This window comes from Haematobia irritans, chromosome 5 (assembly GCF_050003625.1).
Source record: "Haematobia irritans isolate KBUSLIRL chromosome 5, ASM5000362v1, whole genome shotgun sequence".
Taxonomy (NCBI): Eukaryota; Metazoa; Arthropoda; class Insecta; order Diptera; family Muscidae; genus Haematobia; species Haematobia irritans.
The window spans coordinates 5,425,022-5,444,605 of record NC_134401.1 but is presented as its reverse complement, the minus strand read 5'-3'; the positions used below and the strand labels follow the sequence as shown (position 1 = coordinate 5,444,605).

General features: G+C 30.4%; 3 protein-coding genes across 3 annotated transcripts in view; 1 reads left to right on the top strand and 2 right to left on the bottom strand.

Annotated features, from left to right (window-relative positions):
- Positions 1 to 19,584, top strand: part of Ip6k (Inositol hexakisphosphate kinase) — a 118,095-nt gene that overhangs the window by 28,822 nt on the left and 69,689 nt on the right. The gene's annotated exons all lie outside the window — the stretch shown is intronic.
- On the bottom strand, positions 571 to 1,277 carry LOC142239486 (uncharacterized). Its single transcript, XM_075311281.1, has 3 exons — positions 1,191 to 1,277; positions 791 to 1,132; positions 571 to 732 (listed from the first exon to the last, which is right to left on the bottom strand). The coding sequence occupies exons 1-3, from the start codon at positions 1,275 to 1,277 to the stop codon at positions 571 to 573; spliced, it is 591 nt and encodes a 196-aa protein (XP_075167396.1).
- On the bottom strand, positions 7,278 to 8,786 carry LOC142239484 (uncharacterized). The gene is made up of 4 exons (XM_075311280.1): positions 8,672 to 8,786; positions 8,596 to 8,627; positions 7,516 to 7,857; positions 7,278 to 7,439 (listed from the first exon to the last, which is right to left on the bottom strand). The coding sequence occupies exons 1-4, from the start codon at positions 8,784 to 8,786 to the stop codon at positions 7,278 to 7,280; spliced, it is 651 nt and encodes a 216-aa protein (XP_075167395.1).

The window sequence follows — 19,584 nt, the reverse complement described above, 5'->3', positions numbered from 1 at the left end:
ATAGGCTATTTCTAAATTAATATATGTTTGCATCCAAACATATTATATTTACAAACATTTTATGTCCCAAACATAATATGTTCTAACATATTAACATATATGTCCCAAACATGTTATGCTAGTTTATGAACATTATATGCTTGCACTCAAAAATATTGTGTTTAAAAATTTGTGTTCCAAACATATAATGTTTATAGCCAAACATATGAAAAACAGTCTTTTTCATCCGTGTAGTGACTTTTATATAACGTTTGATGAACGAAATCCTAAAAATATCGTATTTGCGTTCTCATTCTCCGCATCTCAGATCCAATCCCCAGCAATGGTTTCCTGTTCTCAGAAATCATCATATGAAGAGGCAAAATACCAAAAGTATCGACAAATTTGTCGTTATTGCTACTGTAACACCCTTGTTAAGTTAATTAGATTGAATAAAAAAAAAAACGAATCTTGCTAATAACAATTATATTACTATGGTATTTCTGTGACACTTAAATTAACCTGTTCGTTCGTTCGCTCTCCCAGAATTTTAAAATATTGCTTAGGCTATGGTAATTTGTAAATTACATATCAATTATTAGATTTTGGAAGTGTTGCTCCCTTCACCGATACAACTGCATACATTTGTCCTCGCTCATAAAACTTCATAGTTACATCATATTTGACCAATAGTGTGTAGGTGGGAAATAAATTTTCGTCTATTCTGAAGCCGGATACGTTGTATAGAAAATTCTAGAAAACCCAAGATTAAACTAACAGAAAAAACTAAAAAGCACAAAAAATTACTTACTCCTTTTATGGGGCATTGGAACGGCACATTGCTGGCCCGCATTACTTCTTTATAGATGGAATTGGCCACCATTATAGGTAACTTCGGGGCATTTAATAAATCACAAAGATTCATTTTTAGATCAGCAAATTTAAATTTTTTATCATTTTCAAATGGTTTTATTCCTATTACTAAACGTATATCTGTGTCTTTGTGCAAATCACGTTGCAGTATAAAATTGATATCCATATTATATAGATTGGATGAAAGTTTACGAATTTCGCAATTCATATTTTTCACAATATTTCCATAGAATTTACAGCTAATGTTAGATACCTCAAAATCGAATTGTCTATTGGCTGCCTATTATATAGACAAGTTCATGATTAATTATTATTTTATACACTGAATCTCTACTTACCTGATTAACGATAATACAATTGAGAAATATTATCAAGAGTACAACTTTAGGCAATTGAAATTGAGCTGAGACTTTCAAAAAGTACATAATATTTGACTTTAAGAAATCCATCATACAAAATATTACAAATTATCTTCACAATGCCTGGATGTTTGAAAAGTTTCATTTATGTTTGCTAAATGTTGTGGATTTTTATTAATAATATGTATAATTATATTTAATATATATTGACTGAATTAATGTGATTTTAATTTTCAAAAAATTGTGTATAACTATTGCCATACATTAAAAACTTTAAAAGATCCCATCCCGTGATTGCAATGAAGTAATTTTTGTTTTATTTATGGATGTTGGTAATCGTTATTATAATCCTTAGCTTTAATGTAACGAGTGTTGCCAGTATTAAGGATTTTTCCCCAAATTGGAGATATTTTTTCGCGAATGGGGACGAAATGTCTGAGTCGGTGACTTGGGGATTTATTTCTATAGGAAATTCTATTTCTATAGGAAATTTTGTCAAAATTCTATTTCTGTAGAAAATTATGTCAAAATTTTATTTCTATAGAAAATTTTGTCAATATTCTATTTCTATAGGAAATTTTGTCAAAATTCTATTTCTATAGAAAATTTTATCAAAATTTTATTTCTATAGAAAATTTTGTCAAAATTCTATTTTTATAGAAAATTTTATCAAAATTTTATTCCTATAGACAATTTTGTCAAAATTTTATATCTATAGAAAATTTTGTCAGAATTTTATTTCTATAGAAAATTTTGTCAAAATTTTATTTCTATACGTATAGAAAATTTTGTCAAAAATTTTATTTAGAACATTTTCTAAAAATTTTATTTCTATGGAACATTTTTACAAAATTGGAAAATTTTCACAAAATTTATTTCTATAGAAATTTTGTCAAAATTTTATTTCTATAGAAATTTTGTCAAAATTTTATTTCTATAGAAAATTTTGGTAAAATGTTTTTTCTATAGAAAATTTTGTCAAAATTTTATTTCTATGGAAAATTTTCTAAAAATTTTATTTCTATAGAAAATTATGTCAAAATTTTATTTCAATTGGAAATTATATCAAAATTTTATTTCTATGGAAAATTTTGTCAAAATTTTATTTCTATAGAAAATTTTGTCAAAATTTTATTTCTATAGAAAATTTTGTCAAAATTTTATTTCTATAGAAATTTTGTAAAAATTTTATTTCTATAGAAATTTTGTCAAAATTTTATTTCTATAGAAAATTTTGGTAAAATGTTTTTTCTATAGAAAATTTTGTCAAAATTTTATTTCTATGGAAAATTTTCTCAAAATTTATTTCTATAGAAATTTTGTCAAAATTTTATTTCTATAGAAAATTGTCACAAAATTTATTTCTATAGAAATTTTGTCAAAATTTTATTTTTATAGAAAATTTGGCCAAAATTTTATTTCGTTAGAAAATTTTGTCAAAATTTTATTTCTATATAGAAAAATTTGTCAACATTTTCTTTCTATATAGAACATTTTGTAAAAATTTTATTTCTATGTAGAAAATTTTGTCAACATTTTATTTCTATGGAAAATTTTCACAAAATTTATTTCTATATAAATTTGGTAAAAATTTTATTTCTATAGAAAATGTACCATTTCTGGTAGAATTCTACCAACTTTGGCAACGTGTCTATCATCTAATTTTACTACTTGAATATTTAGAATTAAATATTCGTTCATAAATACAAGGTGACCGAACTCCCATTTTCATACCTCCAGTCTCTTGGTGTTGTGGTTCGAAATTTTGATCTTATTACAGATTTGACAAAATGTTAATTTTTAAATTATTACTGATTTTGCTTTACTTTTTTATTTTTTTAACTTGTCAAAAATGTATTCGGGATTTTTGTCAGGAATTTAAGTTTAAATTGGGGACGAAAACATCATAATTTGGGGACAAGAGCCAGGAAAATACTGGCAACACTGCATACCATCATCAACGCTTGAGGTACACTGAAAAAAATATTGACCTAATATGGAAGATCATGCAACTTAAATTTTAGGACTCAAAATTTACGCAATGCTAAGGACAAATTTCTTTTAAACTATGAAATTTTAATTAAAAGAATGTTTATAATCCTTGCTTCAAAAATTTTTTTTCATTAAATTTAGGACACAAATCTTGAAATTTTGCTTCTTTCTGCTGAAGTTGTAGATCTTTGAAGTAAGGCAAATTTTCCTTAAAATAAAGAAAAACATTTTTAATTGAAAGAAATCGTCTTTAACTCAACTGACATATTGAATTTTTAAATTTAAGATGAAAACGCTTCAAATATAGGCTAAGACTTATTTTAAGGATTTTCATCTTTGGTTTAAATTTTGTTTTTTAGCATTAAGAAAACTGTTTTTACTTTGAAGTAGCTGGCATAATTTGGATTTTGAAATTGGAATATGTTTGTACATAAATACCTTTATTAATATATCGCAATAAAAACTCGATGAATGAGATCGGTATCCAATTTTAATTTCATTGATCCTGGATTTAAAGCCAGGGAGGTCCGTAAAAAATGTCTTTATTTTAAAGAAGTTGGTCAAAATCTTGGGATCCAAGTAAACTTTTTTTGAGTGTATGTGGATAAGACAAAGATGTACATTTGCAGCTGACGTAAATCCGATCTTTTGTTTGTTAACATAATGCTCAATTTGGAATGGATTTTCTCGGAGAAACCCGAATTCTGTAACTGACCACTTACGTGCAAGCGATACAACTCCTTGGCTCTTTCCAGTCAAACTTTTTTGTGCACTGGCGAATTCTTGTACTTTTTGGAACTTCAAAGGCTTTAGTCCATGCTCATTTTTCAATATGTATTGTATCCGTTCAAGTTTTCTACCACTGCGCGGCGAGGATTTCAATCAAATCTGGCCTTCACTTTTCGGATCATTCCTGTCAGTATCACGGTAACGAGACACAAAAGAATTATGCACATTTAAATGCTGGAGGTCTCTAACGATAGTCACTTGTGAGTTTCCAGTCAAATATGAATCTATCGCACTATCACGCTTGAATTCCGTCACGGATAACTTTATTTCTTAATGCAATGGATCAAAGAGCTTTTGTAAGCTTGGAAGCGATAAAATGAACTGTTACTGGAATAAATCTGCAAGCTGTCAGAAGAGCGACTTAGAAATGATAGCAACCTGAAGAAGCATTCATTTCTTGGTAAGGGTATTTGGCTACTTGGAAATATAAAAATGTAAACCAAAGTAGATAAATGATTTTTTATTTTTATGTCCTCAATGTTTATTGAAAAATCAGTTCATCTTTTCTCCGAGATGGAAAGAGAGGAAAATTTTTAATTAGCGGCTTCTTTAGCTCGCAATTAATACCCAAATCATTAGTGGAAATACTATTTTTTTATCGTACAGCCTTTCTAAATTTTTAGTACGAATTGCCTTGTAATCTTATACTTAGGTTAGGTTAGGTTATGTGGCAGCCCGATGTATCAGGCTCACTTAGACTATTCAGTCCATTGTGATACCACAGTGGTGAACTTCTCTTATACTTACTTAATTTCATTCAACTTGTTGCCACAGTCATCAATAGTCTGTTCAATATATTTCTAAACTGCGTAGTAAAAAGAGTACACATGAACGTGGAACTTTGGACACACCCATTTTCGTTTTTGCCCTAAAGTTGTTGATTTTTCCACTTATCAGAGTAGCATAAATAATAAATGTATTTATAAAGGTGGGTCCATTTGATTTAAAGTTAGCGCTACTAGTATTAAATCCAATTGAAGGGAATAACGAAAGAAAATAGTTGAGATGAAATGGAATAGCAGGCACCTCATATATATCAACTGAACGTGTACATCGACATTATAACATTGACAAATATTTGGGTATATAGGTGATGATTCTCGGAACAGTATTTGGAGATGATCCAATGTAGAAAAATATCACCAAAATATTCCCAATTAAAAAGTTGATTGGAGATGAAAACTTTTTCAATTGAAAAATTAATTGTTACTATTAGCCTTTTAATCAAATTAGAAACATCAAGTCAATTAAGTCTATGATTTTTTACATTTTCAATAAAAAATTAATTGATACAATTAGGTTTTTAATCAAATTCGCAAGACTATGTCAGTTAAAATTGTATAGATTGTTTTTTTATATTAAAAACTTATTTTGAAATTTGCTAATGAAATCAAAAAATTTTTTAATAAACTATTTTTGTGATGCCCAATTAAAACTGTGATTGATACTATCATTTTTGTGATTGAAGACATTTAAAATTAAACAATTAATTGGATCAATTAATTTTGTGCTTGAATCGGAAAAAAATTTTCTGTGTGAACACTAGTTTTTGCATCAACATACGAAGAACTTGCTCCAAAACGCTTGGCCAGGGTATGGCGCTTATATTCTGATATGTGCATGGCATAATTTTGTTTATCTTGAAAAAGCTATGAATACAGCGATTATTACAACGTTTTAGTACATAATATTCATCGAAAAACTGCTGCACGTCAATGCAAAACATCTGTTTCACCACAGCTTCACATAAAGAAACAACACTTTCCTCCAGAACAAAATTTTAGACAAACAAACCCCTTTGTTATATATATAGATTTATGACAAACGATGCCAATGTATGGTGACCATGTAACATGTTGGTCGCACCATGTTATTTGCTCAGAAATTATGTATCTACTTTCGGCAAGCATGTTAGTATTGGCGAAAAAACAAAATTTTTACGACAAACACGATGATGACCATCACCATCCAAAAATTATATTTTACTCTTGAAACATGTTTGAGGTGATCATATTCCTTCTCTGCGTGTAGTATCAGACAAAAATTGCTTGTTGAAATTTAATCGCCGAAACTGATTTTAAATTTGTACTCAATAAAAATCGTATGAATTTAATTTTTTTACTACTAAATATTTTCGACCTACGCTATTATTTTTATTACTGATACAAAACTACCAAAAAAATGTATATGCTGATCAATATATGTTGAACCAAATAGACTATGACTTCATTATGTTTGGTTTAAATAGTTGCAATACTACAGGCAAAAAATTAATTTAATTTCAAGGAAACGCAATTTTAGACCAAGAAAGTGTTCTTTTGTTGTTCAGGTCAAAAAAAAAAGTGCGTTGGGGACAAAGGTGGCAACAGATACCAAAAATAAATATTTGTTTGTCTTTAAACCATTAACGTCCAAAATGAAACTGTCGGACAAACATTGATGTTATGGGTTTTTATTAAATCAGTAACGACTAAATAAAAAGATTTAATTAACAAATTGACACTTTTCAGAAAGAAGAGTGCCCCCATGTGGGGACATTGGGCAGATTAAATTTGAAATTCTCCAAAAATCTCCATTGCCTGGTAGTACAATTATAAACTTTTTATTACAATAAACTTAACAGTTTTATATACATACAATCGAGATATTATATGCGAAGAATTATAGGGTTTAGATCACTTGGTACACATAAAACTATTGTAAGTATTTTACGAAAGTTATCCGAATAATAGCAAGAATATAACGCACTGAATATGACAAATGTTTATCAAATGCGAGACCAAGTGTCTTTGATTATAGATTAGATTCAGTATAAAGCTGTCATATGAGTATTTAAAATTACAAAAATAACAGGTAGCTCATAGTTGTTTGAGTTTAAACAGGAGTCCCCTTATGGGTACAGAGGGCGGGTTAATGGGTTAAGAAGATAAATTTAAATTTAAGAAAATAAATCTTTGTTAGTCCAAAAATTTCGTTTTGGAGGAAAAATTTATTTTGTGCTGATGTGTGTACATGTTCCTTCCCTTAAGGGTATTGATGTTAAAAAATTTATAAATTCTCAATTAAAATGGAATTCTTTATGTCACAACGAAATATTCACATAAGTTTATAAAATTTCACTTTAGTGTAATGGAAAAAACGACTCAATATTTTCTTTTCTTCAGAGTAAATAAAAAAAATTTAAATAATTAAAATGTCAAGTATTTTTTAGAACACAAACATAAGTTGTGTTCTAAAAAATAACCAGTTATTGGTACATTTATTAAAAGAAAAAATCTAAATTCTTCAATTATTCGATTTTGGGACGGTTGCTCCATGCAATATCAAAGTAGCAAACAATTCGTTTCTTTCGTAAAAATTCATTGATAGATTGTACTTAGTCAACAGTGTATATGTAGGAAAAAGTGTTTCGGTAATTTTGAATCCAGATATGTTGTATAAAAAATTCTAAAAAAATATATATATTAAATATAAAAATATTTTGGTGTATGTTTTTTTTTTTGTATCAGCATCAATTACTTACTCCTTTTATGGGACATGTTACTGGTGTGGTAAATCTTTTCATCAACTCTTTGACCACAGCACTTGCCAAGGGTAAAGATAATTTTTGTGCATTAAGTAGATCACAAATATTAATTTTCAAGTCTACGAATGGCAAAATTCTTTCACTTCTCAAAGGGTTGATTTTTATTACGCTTCGCACGTCAGCATCTTGGTGTAAATTGCGATTTAATATGAAAAAGATATTGACTTCATAGCGACTTGTAGCAAGTTTGGAAAATTCGCAGCCTTTCTCCTTTACGACATTACCATATGAAGTGCATGTGAGGTTATGAACTTCAATATCAAAACGTCTACTAGCTGTCTATAATTAAAAATGATGAAGTGATTTCACTGTTATATGAAATATGACTAAGGGGTATGTTCCGATATTCGGAATCGCAAATCGCAAAATTTTCGTTTGGCGATATATTCCTAATCCTAAAACATACAAATTTAAAAGTTCTATTGGATGAGAAGTTTAAATAAAAATTAAATTTATGGCCGGTTTGCGATTCCGAATATCGGAACATGGGGGTAAGTGTTTTTTTTTTAATTCACCAGTGTTTGATCCATACAATTCAATAAAATTATAATGAAAATAGCTTTAAATGCCATGGCTAAAGTTTTTATAAAATCAATTGATTTCGCTTTTTAGAAAAATTGTCCCTTCAAGAAATTGTCCCTTCAAGAAATTGAATTGAAGAAGTTGAAAGCACTTTGTCTGATATAGAATTAGATATTAAATACATTTTATTTTTTTGCAAAACAATCCTTAAATTATAATGTAGAAAAATGGTTGATAGATAGAGCGTGAAAAATGGATTAATGTGTTTTTAATTGCTCGGGTCATTTATGGGTGAAGAACTTATTACTGTAGGAACTATAATAACATGTTTACAATGAAAATGTGCTTAATTTGTTTGATATCGTATATATGATTAGTAATTATATCTTAATTTTAAATTGACTGTAAGCGTACTTTTACTAATTGTTGGGATAGAACAAGCACTGGAAAAAAATAAAAAAAACCGAAATTTTAGCCAGGCCAAAAGTTATATACTCTATGGAGTTGTAGGTCATAGCTCTGGGTGACTAATGTGATATTGGAAACATCGATTGAATTAATGGTTTCTAACCGATGACAAGTTTGTTGTTTGAATAATCATCTTTGCGGGATGTAAGCAATTTGCTGATATACAATATTATATGAGAATTTATAGAAGTAGTGATCCTCAATGCGAAAGCAGCCATGGGCTGCTACGCAACTCTCAACGAAATGGTAATTTGGTATATTTTGGTGACGACACTTTCGTATTTTTACTGCCAACCTTACGATCCAAAATGTCCCAGGTGCAAAAGTCCAATGGATTGACATCCGGAGACAGACATATCCTGTTTAAGTCACTCTTGCTGAGTGCGATGGTGCTGAGTCCTGTGGTAGTGTTCATGGTCTGTGGCCGAAATTCTTGTATGTCTAGGGTGTCAATACTGTCTTTAGTGAATTTTCTAGATAACAGATAACATTTATTTCGACCCTCGGTCGATTAATACAAGCGGGAAGAGACCATCGGCCGGTGGTCCACACCATTACCATACTGGGCATTTGGGTTCTGGTGACCAATAGAAGGTGTACATTTTCAGCTGATTTCAGTGGCATGTCACAAACCACTCACTTTTTTCGATATGTGCTGCATCCATTCTCGCAATATCTGCAGCTCACGAGCAAGTTTTTTAACACTGCGGCGTGGATTTCCATCCGAGTTTGCTTTTTATTTCTCAGTGTAATAGAACAAAATGCTTTTGTAAGCTTGTAAAAAATAAAATTAAATGTCACTGCAATAAATATGTCAGCTGTCAGATGAAATGATAGTCACATGAAATTGGTTGCAATACATATTAGCCACATTTTATGGCTATCACACAAAGTAACAAAGACAGACTTATGCAGTCCCACACGATATCATTGAATTCGCATGCATTAAATTTTTGATCTATAAATGTCACAATTTTTTTCACCTTTAATTGGTTTAATTTTAAACAATTGAAAAACAATGTTGAAATCATAGATGTTTGCCCCGAATTGGTTGAAGTAACAGTCGAATTTCTTCAATGGATCGTTTAGTATGCTACAAGTAAATTTATGAACTTCCACATTGTAATATCTATTGCCCGACTGGGAGTGTAAGATATAAGTACTTGATATTGTGGTTTTTAAGGAATATGTTACTACTTACTTCAATTATGTTAAATGTCTTGAAAAGGATTAGAATGAAGATAATTTTATGTATCATTTTAAAGTAAAATTTTTTATTTTATATTTTTTATATATTTTTATTTTATATAAATCAATGTCTCGCTCGCTTGAAATCTATTGCAATTTTAGTTGATGTAACAATGATTGGTAATCGTTTTATATAACATTTTAATATAGTTATTTTGTATATTGATGGTTGAATGCTGATTGATTTTAAGCGTATGGTAATTGCCATCATTTTTATACCCTGCGCCACACTGTGGAACAGGGTATTATAAGTTAGTGCATATGTTTGTAACACCCAGAAGGAGACGAGATAGAAACATGGTGCCTTTGGCAATAATGCTCAGGGTGGGTCCCTGAGTCGATATAAACATGTCCGTCTGTCCGTCCGTCCGTCTGTCTGTGAACACATTTTTGTGATCAAAGTCTAGGTCGCAATTTAAGTCCAATCGCCTTCAAATTTGGCACATGTTCCTAATTTGGGTCATAATAGAACCCTATTGATTTTGGAAGAAATCGGTTCAGATTTAGATATAGCTCCCATATATATCTTTCGCCCGATATGCACTAATATGGACCCAGCAGCCAGAGTTTTATACCGATTTGCTTGAAATTTCGTACAAACATAACACTTAGTCGTATAGTCAAGTGTGTAAAATTTGATTGAAATCGGTTCAGATTTAGATATAGCTCCCATATATATCTTTCGCCCGATATGGACTTATATGGCCCCAGAAGCCAGATTTTTGGCCGAATTTGGTTGAAATTGTGCACTAGGAGTACAATTAGTAGTATATCCAAGTGTGCAAAATTTGATTGAAATCGGTTCAGATTTAGATATAGCTCCCATATATATCTTTCGCCCGATATGGACTAATACGGTCCCAGAAGCCAGAGTTTTACCCCAATTTGGTTGAAATTTTGCACAGGGAGTAGATTTAGCATTGTAGCTATGCGTGCCAAATTTGGTTGAAATCGATTCAGATATAGATATAGCTCCCATATATATATTTCGCCCGATATGGACTTATGTGGCCCCAGAAGCCAGAGTTTTGGCCCGATTTGGTTGAAATTTTGCAATAGGAGTACAATTAGTAATATAGCCATGTGTGCCAAATATGATTGAAATCGGTTCAGATTTAGATATAGCTCCCATATATATGTTTTTCTGATTCCGACAAATATGGTCAAAATGCCAACATTTTCCTTGTAAAATCGCCACTGCTTAGTCGAAAGGTTGTAAAAATGACACTAATTTTCCTAAACATCTAATACATATATATCGAGCGATAAATCATAAATAAACTTTTGCGAAGTTTCCTTAAAATTGCTTCAGATTTAAATGTTTCCCATATTTTTTACTAACATTGTGTTCCAACCTAGCGCATTAGCCGACTAAAATTTTGAGTCTATAGATTTTGTAGAAGTCTATTAAATTCTGTCCAGATCGAGTGATATTTAAATGTATGTATTTGGGACAAACCTTTATATATAGCCCCCAACACATTTGACGGATGTGATATGGTATCGAAAATGTAGATCTACAAAGTGGTGCAGGGTATAATATAGTCGGCCCCGCCCGACTTTAGACTTTCCTTACTTGTTATATTTATACGCTGCGCCACACTGTGGAACAGGGTATTATAAGTTAGTGCATATCTTTGTAACACCCAGAAGGAGACGAGATAGACACATGGTGTCTTTGGCACAAATGCTCAGGGTGGGCTCCTGAGTCTATATAGCCATGTCCGTCTGTCCGTGAACACATTTTTGTAATCAAAGTCTAGGTCGCAGTTTTAGTCCAATCGACTTCAAATTTGGCACAAGTATGTGTTTTGGCTCAAAATAGAACCCTATTGATTTTGGAAAAAATCGGTTCAGATTTAGATATAGCTCCCATATATATATTTCGCCCGATATGGACTTATATGGCCCCAAAAGCCAGAGTTTTAGCCCAATTTGGTTGAAATTTTGCACTAGGAGTACAATTAGTAGTATAGTCAAGTCTGCTAAATTTTATTGAAATCGGTTCAGATTTAGATATAGCTCCCATATATATATTTCGCCCGATTTTCCGTCATATGACCACAGAATTCAAAGTTGTAGTCCGATTTACGTGAAATTTTGCACAGGGAGTAGAATTAAAATACTAAGTATGCATGTCAAATTTGTTTGAAATCGGTTCAGATTTCTATATAGCTTCCATATATATATTCTTTTCCGATTTGGGCAAAAATGACCAAAATACCCACATTTTCGTTATAAAATCGCCATTGCTAAGTCGAAAACTTGTAAAAGTGACTCAAATGTTCCTTTATTTCTAGTACATATATATATCGACCGATAAATCATAAATACACTTTTGCGAAGTTGCCTCAAAATTGGTTCAGATTAAAATGTTTCCCATATTTTGTTACTAACATAAATAGTGTACCATCCCAGGGCTTTAACCGACTTAAATTTTAAGTCTATAGATTATAAATTTTGTTGAGATGTAGTCAGAATTAAATTTAGGTATTTGGGACAAAAACCTTTATATATAGCACCCAACACATTTGACGGATTTGATATAGTATCGAAAATGTGGATTTACAAAATGGTGCAGGGTATAATATAGTCTGCCCCGCCCGACTTTAGACTTTCCTTACTTGTTTCCTTTAGTTTAGAAGGCACTTTTTTTCTGGGTGTGCTATTAAACAATTGCATATTGATCTTTTCTATCAACAAATGTTCATAATGAAATTTTAAAGGGTGATTTGTTAAGAGCTTGATAACTTTTTTTTTAAAAAAAACGCATAAAATTTGCAAAATCTCATTGGTTCTTTATTTGAAACGTTAGATTGGTCCATGACATTTACTTTTTGAAGATAATTTCATTTAAATGTTGACCGCGGCTGCGTCTTAGGTGGTCCATTCGGAAAGTCCAATTTTGGGCAACTTTTTCGAGCATTTCGGCCGGAATAGCCCGAATTTCTTCGGAAATGTTGTCTTCCAAAGCTGGAATAGTTGCTGGCTTATTTCTGTAGACTTTAGACTTGACGTAGCCCCACAAAAAATAGTCTAATGGCGTCAAATCGCATGATCTTGGTGGCCAACTTACCGGTCCATTTCTTGAGATGAATTGTTCTCCGAAGTTTTCCCTCAAAATTGCCATAGAATCGCGAGCTGTGTGGCATGTAGCGCCATCTTGTTGAAACCACATGTCAACCAAGTTCAGTTCTTCCATTTTTGGCAACAAAAAGTTTGTTAGCATCGAACGATAGCGATCGCCATTCACCGTAACGTTGCGTCCAACAGCATCTTTGAAAAAATACGGTCCAATGATTCCACCAGCGTACAAACCACACCAAACAGTGCATTTTTCGGGATGCATGGGCAGTTCTTGAACGGCTTCTGGTTGCTCTTCACTCCAAATGCGGCAATTTTGCTTATTTACGTAGCCATTCAACCAGAAATGAGCCTCATCGCTGAACAAAATTTGTCGATAAAAAAGCGGATTTTCTGCCAACTTTTCTAGGGCCCATTCACTGAAAATTCGACGTTGTGGCAGATCGTAAGTCTATTCATGATGAAATGTCAAAGCATACTGAGCATCTTTCTCTTTGACACCATGTCTGAAATCCCACGTGATCTGTCAAATACTAATGCATGAAAATCCTAACCTCAAAAGAATCACCCTTTATATTGATTAACGGAAGTTCACATTGAATATTTATTTTCAAAAACGTTCATAATCATATTTTCTATTCAGAAAATTTTATAACAATATTTGAATGAAGTTTTTTACAAAGAAGCGTTGATACATAAAAATCAAATTCGCAATTTAAGGACAAGAAATCTTTATGTTTACTACCCTATTTTTTTCACAGTACAGAGACGTTTTAATCGCAATACTTTTCCCTTTGTCTGTCATATGCTATTTTAGTGATACAAAACATATTTTTGAAATCGAACGGAAACTGAATTAAAGGAAACTGTTGTCAACGATATGTAATTGTTTAGAAGCAACTGGACACGTGTTTCAAATTTTTTTTCTAAATAAAATATATTAATAAAACACATTTGCCTTTATGTCTAATGTAAATATTTCTATTATTTTTGTTTGCAGGTAAGCAGCAACGATCGACACACACGTATGTATTTCAAACTTTCTCCCATTCATTCTCTTAAGTGGGAAACGTAAACGCAGGGTATGGAGATCACGGTAAGAAATTCTCAACTGTGAAGTGCACAGGCTACAGACAACAAATATCATAGAATTTTACTGAATCATACATTTGCTCGTCTCGGGCAATGTAGAAATTTAGAAAATAAAAAATCATAACATATGTACTATAATCCTGCCACAGAAACACTTGTTGAAATCCATTGGCCATTGTTAATTGGCATCAATCAAATGGGAATGAATTGCTTGACTGACAGGCGGTGGTGTGCTAGCAATCCTATTTTTAACTGCAATCTTTTGGCCAAATGAGATTCATAGCCAACGATATAATATCTCTCATAAATATTTGAACATAAATGTCAAATATTAGGGTGGGTTCTAATCTTTGCCATAGTACAAATGGCTCTAATGGTATTGCATATGAGATCGATATGGAAATTTTCTCAAATAAATCCACATTTGATTTCATGGTGGGTTAATTGTTATCGGGTATAGAAACGAATAACTTCTTTAAAGTATATTCGTTCAGTGTACAACACAGAAAAATCTAACGCATTTATAAAGATTTCGAATTTGTTTATATAAGCTTTAATTTTTTAATTGAAAACATTTTGTTTTAATCATATTGAGACAATAGTTGTATAATTATTTTTATACAATTATAATATTTTTAAACAAAACAGAAGATAATAATTTTTAGTTAATTAAAATATGGTACATCCAAAAAGATTATTTGGAATTTTTTGGCAAGGTGGAACCTTGAACAAAAAGTTGTGCAAAAAGGTTTGAATTTTCGTAGAATAGAAAGCTGATATTGTATTGAGCAAGTATGGTGTACGTAGGGAATAAGGCATCAGTGAAACGAAAATTCGTCATATTGTATATCAAGTCCTAAAATTAGAAAACAATATAAATTTAGAAAACACTTAAAAGACGTAAAGAGTTTTTATACGAAAAAAATTGGAAAAATTGTTTGTGACTAAGAAAACTTCATGGAAATTTCTTCCAAATTGTAAAAACAAGTTATTTTTACATCCACAGAGGGAATATGATCACCTCCTGGATCAAAATGTTATTTTTGAACATAGTTAGCATATAACATGTTTGTCCAAATCATATTATTCTCACGATCATTAAGTATCTGATTTCGAAAACCATTTTTTTTTTGGCGAAAAAAACATTTTTGCGGCACACAATTGTATCTTCCCCTCATCCAAAAATAACATTTTGCCTTTCTAAAATAAAAAAAAATCATACCTTTTTTAAGGGACAAAACACTGGTGCATTAAAACTCCTTATAGCTTCATTGAATATATCGCGTACGGTTGGAAAAGATACCTTCTGTTTCTGTAGAAGATCACACATGTTCATTCTAGCATCGAGAAATTTTAGAGCCTTTCCTTTATTATTAAACGTTCTAATATGAATCAATACACGAGTATCAATATTCATCGATACTTCGCGATTAAGAAGGAACAATACAGACACATTGTATCGACTGGGTGCCACCTCTTTGAAACTGCAGTCCAATTGCTTAAGTGGTGTTATGGTTTTGTTGCAAATCAATGATTCTAACTTAATTCTGAAATGTCGATTTGCTCCCTATAAATTTAAAAATAAAGACAAAAATTTATTAAAAAAAAAGGAAAAATGTAAATTCTTTAATTACCTCATTTGTATTTAAGCATATAATGAAAATTAAAAGAAAAAGATTTTGTTTTAACATTTTTGGTTAGTCTTCTGTGTTTCTTAATGTTTCACTACTATTCTTAATTTGAACTAAAATCAATATGACTGATTTTGCATTAAATAGAATAAAAATTTATTTATAAGTTTTAAAATCTATTTTTCAATATTAAAAATCTCTAATTATATTTATTCAACCATGTAATAGCAAAATTTTATAATAAAAAAAAATCACCTATACACAAAAAATAATTCATTCCTCACAAAGGGAAATTTTGACCAACCAAGTTTTCTGTGCCGTTGTCGCGTTTTTCCCCAACGAATTTTGTATGACCTAAAAGTAATATTTTTAACAACAAAAATTTTGTTCACAAAAAAAAATGAAACTTCATGGTGGTTTCATTTTTTTTTTGGGTGGAAAGTTTTACTTAAATCTTTTACTATTTACCAAATGATACAAACAAATGAATACTTTTTAAATTGAAGAAAAATTATTAAAGAAAAAAGATTAAAATGTTGTATTTGTAAAATTTGATCACATATTCTTTTAAATTAGAGAAAAAAGTATTTTATTCTGAGTTCAGAGTTTTTTGAGATTTGAGACAAAAGAAAATCATAAAAATTGACTTTTTGTTACCCAGCAAAAAAAGAACTTCCAAAAAAGTAGTTTGGATCCCCAATCTGTGATCCGGAAGTAGTGCAAACTTGGATCATCTCCAATGAATTTTACATGGGCTTGTCATAGGACGGAAGTACTCCCTTTTTGGATCCTTTGCATTGCTTTAGAAGTTGTGCCCTGGAAGTTAATTTGAATGAAGAAATTTAAAAAGCAAAAAAAAAATTTTTTTTTCAACCTATTTCACTTTTTTTATCCATATGTTTTATTACACAATTATTTTCCTATTATCTAATTTTCACAGTTTGAAAAACTTTTTCCCTCCGACCAGGGGTTGAACCTGGGTTTGCTGGCACCATAACAGAAAGCCTTAGCCACAAACGCCACTGAACATAAAGCGTCGAAAGGTCAATTCAAATGTTTGTGATATGATCGTAATACGACACCAAGGAATAACATTCTAATTGCTTCTCGAGATGTTCTTTATTAGTATGAACGAAAAAATAATAAACGCAGGTTCAAATCTCACCAGCGGCAATTTTTATCAAATGTTTTTCTAAAAAATTATTTTTTTATGTCATGCATCGTTTTTATTTTTTATTTTCGGCATATATATATCTTTTCCATTAAAATATATTTTTTCCATTAAAAATCAACAAAAAAATTCTCGTAATTTGCAAAACCTTCTCAAAAGAACTTCCATGGAAGCGAAAAAGTCAAACGGCACAGGTTCAAATCCCAGCGGGGATGAAATTTATTTTTTTTATTATTTTTTTACTTTTTTTTATTAATTTCTATTTTTTTAGTTTTTTTATTAGTTTTCTATTTTTTTTGTAAAATTTAATTGTACAAAATTTGCACTTAAAATAGCCTGCTTGCGTTCTTTCTAATACTTGTCCACAAGGACTGCATCGGAAGTAGAAAAAAATCATTGGGGGATCCCAAGATGCGCTTTAGAAGACATGTTTGTGCACTTGTCCAAAAGGACTGCATCAGAAGTGGAAAAAAATTATTGGGGGATCCCACGATGCGCTTTAGAAGAAATGTTTGTGGACTTCTAAAAGGACTGCATCGGAAATTGAAAAAACTCGATGGGGGATTCTGGGCTGGGCTTTAAAAGAAATGTTTGTGTAACAACTTCCAATTTTTTTTGCTGGGTAATTTTTAAATGCGCCTTTGTTTGATTTCATAAAACAGATAAAGAGTATTCATAAATGTGAGACAGACGTCTTTCCAGAATTTCTCTTATTGACGCTTTGTTCTTCCTGTAGTATATAATTTGTACTTGAAATCGGATTTGAATTTGGAATTTTAATTTAATCATAAAAAAAGTGAAGCTGTGAGTAAATTAAACTTTTTTTTCTCAGTATTATGTACGCAAAAAGTAAATTGCGTCTTTAATCGGATCTTAAATAATGTGATTACTCGTTGATTTGGCTCGGAATCAAAAAACGTTTGCCTCAAAGTCATTATAAAATTTTTGGAACTTGATAAATTTTTTATCAGTGTACGTGATATAGACAAAACATTTGGTTTTGGGTGTATTGATTACTGTAAGAGAAAAAATATTTAATACTTTTAGGGGGATCTTAATATGCTATATACTGTAAATATATAAACTATGAAATAATTGCTAGAATAATGAAAAAACTTATAGACATCTAAATGCTTTAATGGCCCAAAAAATGGAATGAATATTTGATTTCTTGACTATATAGATTAATATAAAAATTTTGTACAAAGAAAAAAAAAAATACTGTTGGAAAAGGGTATCACAAACGTTGTTCTTTTTTCTTTTCTTAATATCTTCGAAGAGTTCAAACTTTTATCACCAATAAAGGTTTTTGTTACAAAATTACAAAAATACTATTTATGTAAAATTTATATTAGGCTTTCCTTTTCTGGTTTTATGTCTTAAAAAAACACATATTAAGGTTTCGCAGTAAAAATTTAATATGTATTGCATAGTATACCCAATATTCTTTAAAAAAAAACATGCGGAAATTTATGGAATATATGTAAAATTACATTATTTCCGTTTCCAAAAGTTATATTTTGTATTTCGTTTTTGCGGAAGGGTTGGTAATTGTATGTTGTCTTTAAATAAAGATTATTAAATCTGTGTGTGTGTGCCCAACAATCTGGTCTATAAATAGAACTACTTGGCGTATGTGTTGTTTTTGTGCGTTGATGACTATAGGGATAATTGTATATTGATGTCAATAAAAGCTACATGACCCATAACCTGTTGTTCCGCGGTTCGATTCCCCATCTGAACGAAATTTAAAATTTATAAAATCGAATTTTTACTTCTATATTTTTTTGTATTAAGGTGGGTATTAAGTTCCAGTTTAGCCTCTAAAATCGCCATTTTTTCACGATTACTACACTGAAAAAAAAAGCATACTCGGTTCCAAAGATTTTGTCTTTACTTTAAAAAATTTGGTATTGATTCCGAGCAAAAGAAGCGGAGAATACAAGTAAGGATGCTTTTAAGACACAATTTTCTTTTAAATTTAGGTTTTGTGTACTTGCTTCTAGGAAGCAAATTTTAATTTTTCGCTTTCTCAGATTTTTTTCTTCATATGCTATCAAAGTCCTTTAAAAACGAGTTAAAGGCAACTTTATTTTCCAAATTAGGACTCGACTTCCAGTAGAAATTATGCTATGTTTGAAGTAAAAAACTTCTTTAAAATAAAGTTTTGAAAAACATGTCCTATATTTGAACGATTTTTTGCTTTGTAGTCAAGATGCAAAAAGACAACAAACTTAAAGACAATTTCATTAAATTTAAAGAATTTTTCTGAATTATTAAAGTCAAGTTGACCTTAGCCTATAAATTTTATTCTTTCATGTTAAGATACCCATTTTTAAGTCAAATCACTTAATTATAAGGACAATACGACTTCATTGAAAAGTTTATCGACTTTTGGACAAGGAAAATAACTTTATTTTAGAGAAATGCGTCTTCTATGCTAAGTAAAATTTGTATTAGTATTTTAAAGACATGAAATCTTTGACCTCACGACAATATTTTTTTCAGTGTATTCTTTAATAATCCATTTTAAGGAATACAAACTTTGTGAAAATTTGCTTTGCGCTATTCCCCATCAAGTTATAATAAAATTTGCAACAAATATGTATAATCTTATGCCTTTTTTTACTGATTTAGTTTTCACTTTAGCGGCTAAACTCGAACTTAATACTCACCTTTACAGAAAAAATGCTGAGAATTAAATGAATCCTGTGAAAGTGAGGAAGATACGAATGAAGAAGGAATTATCCAGAATATTAAATAAAACAAGATTTTTTGAAAAATTCTAAA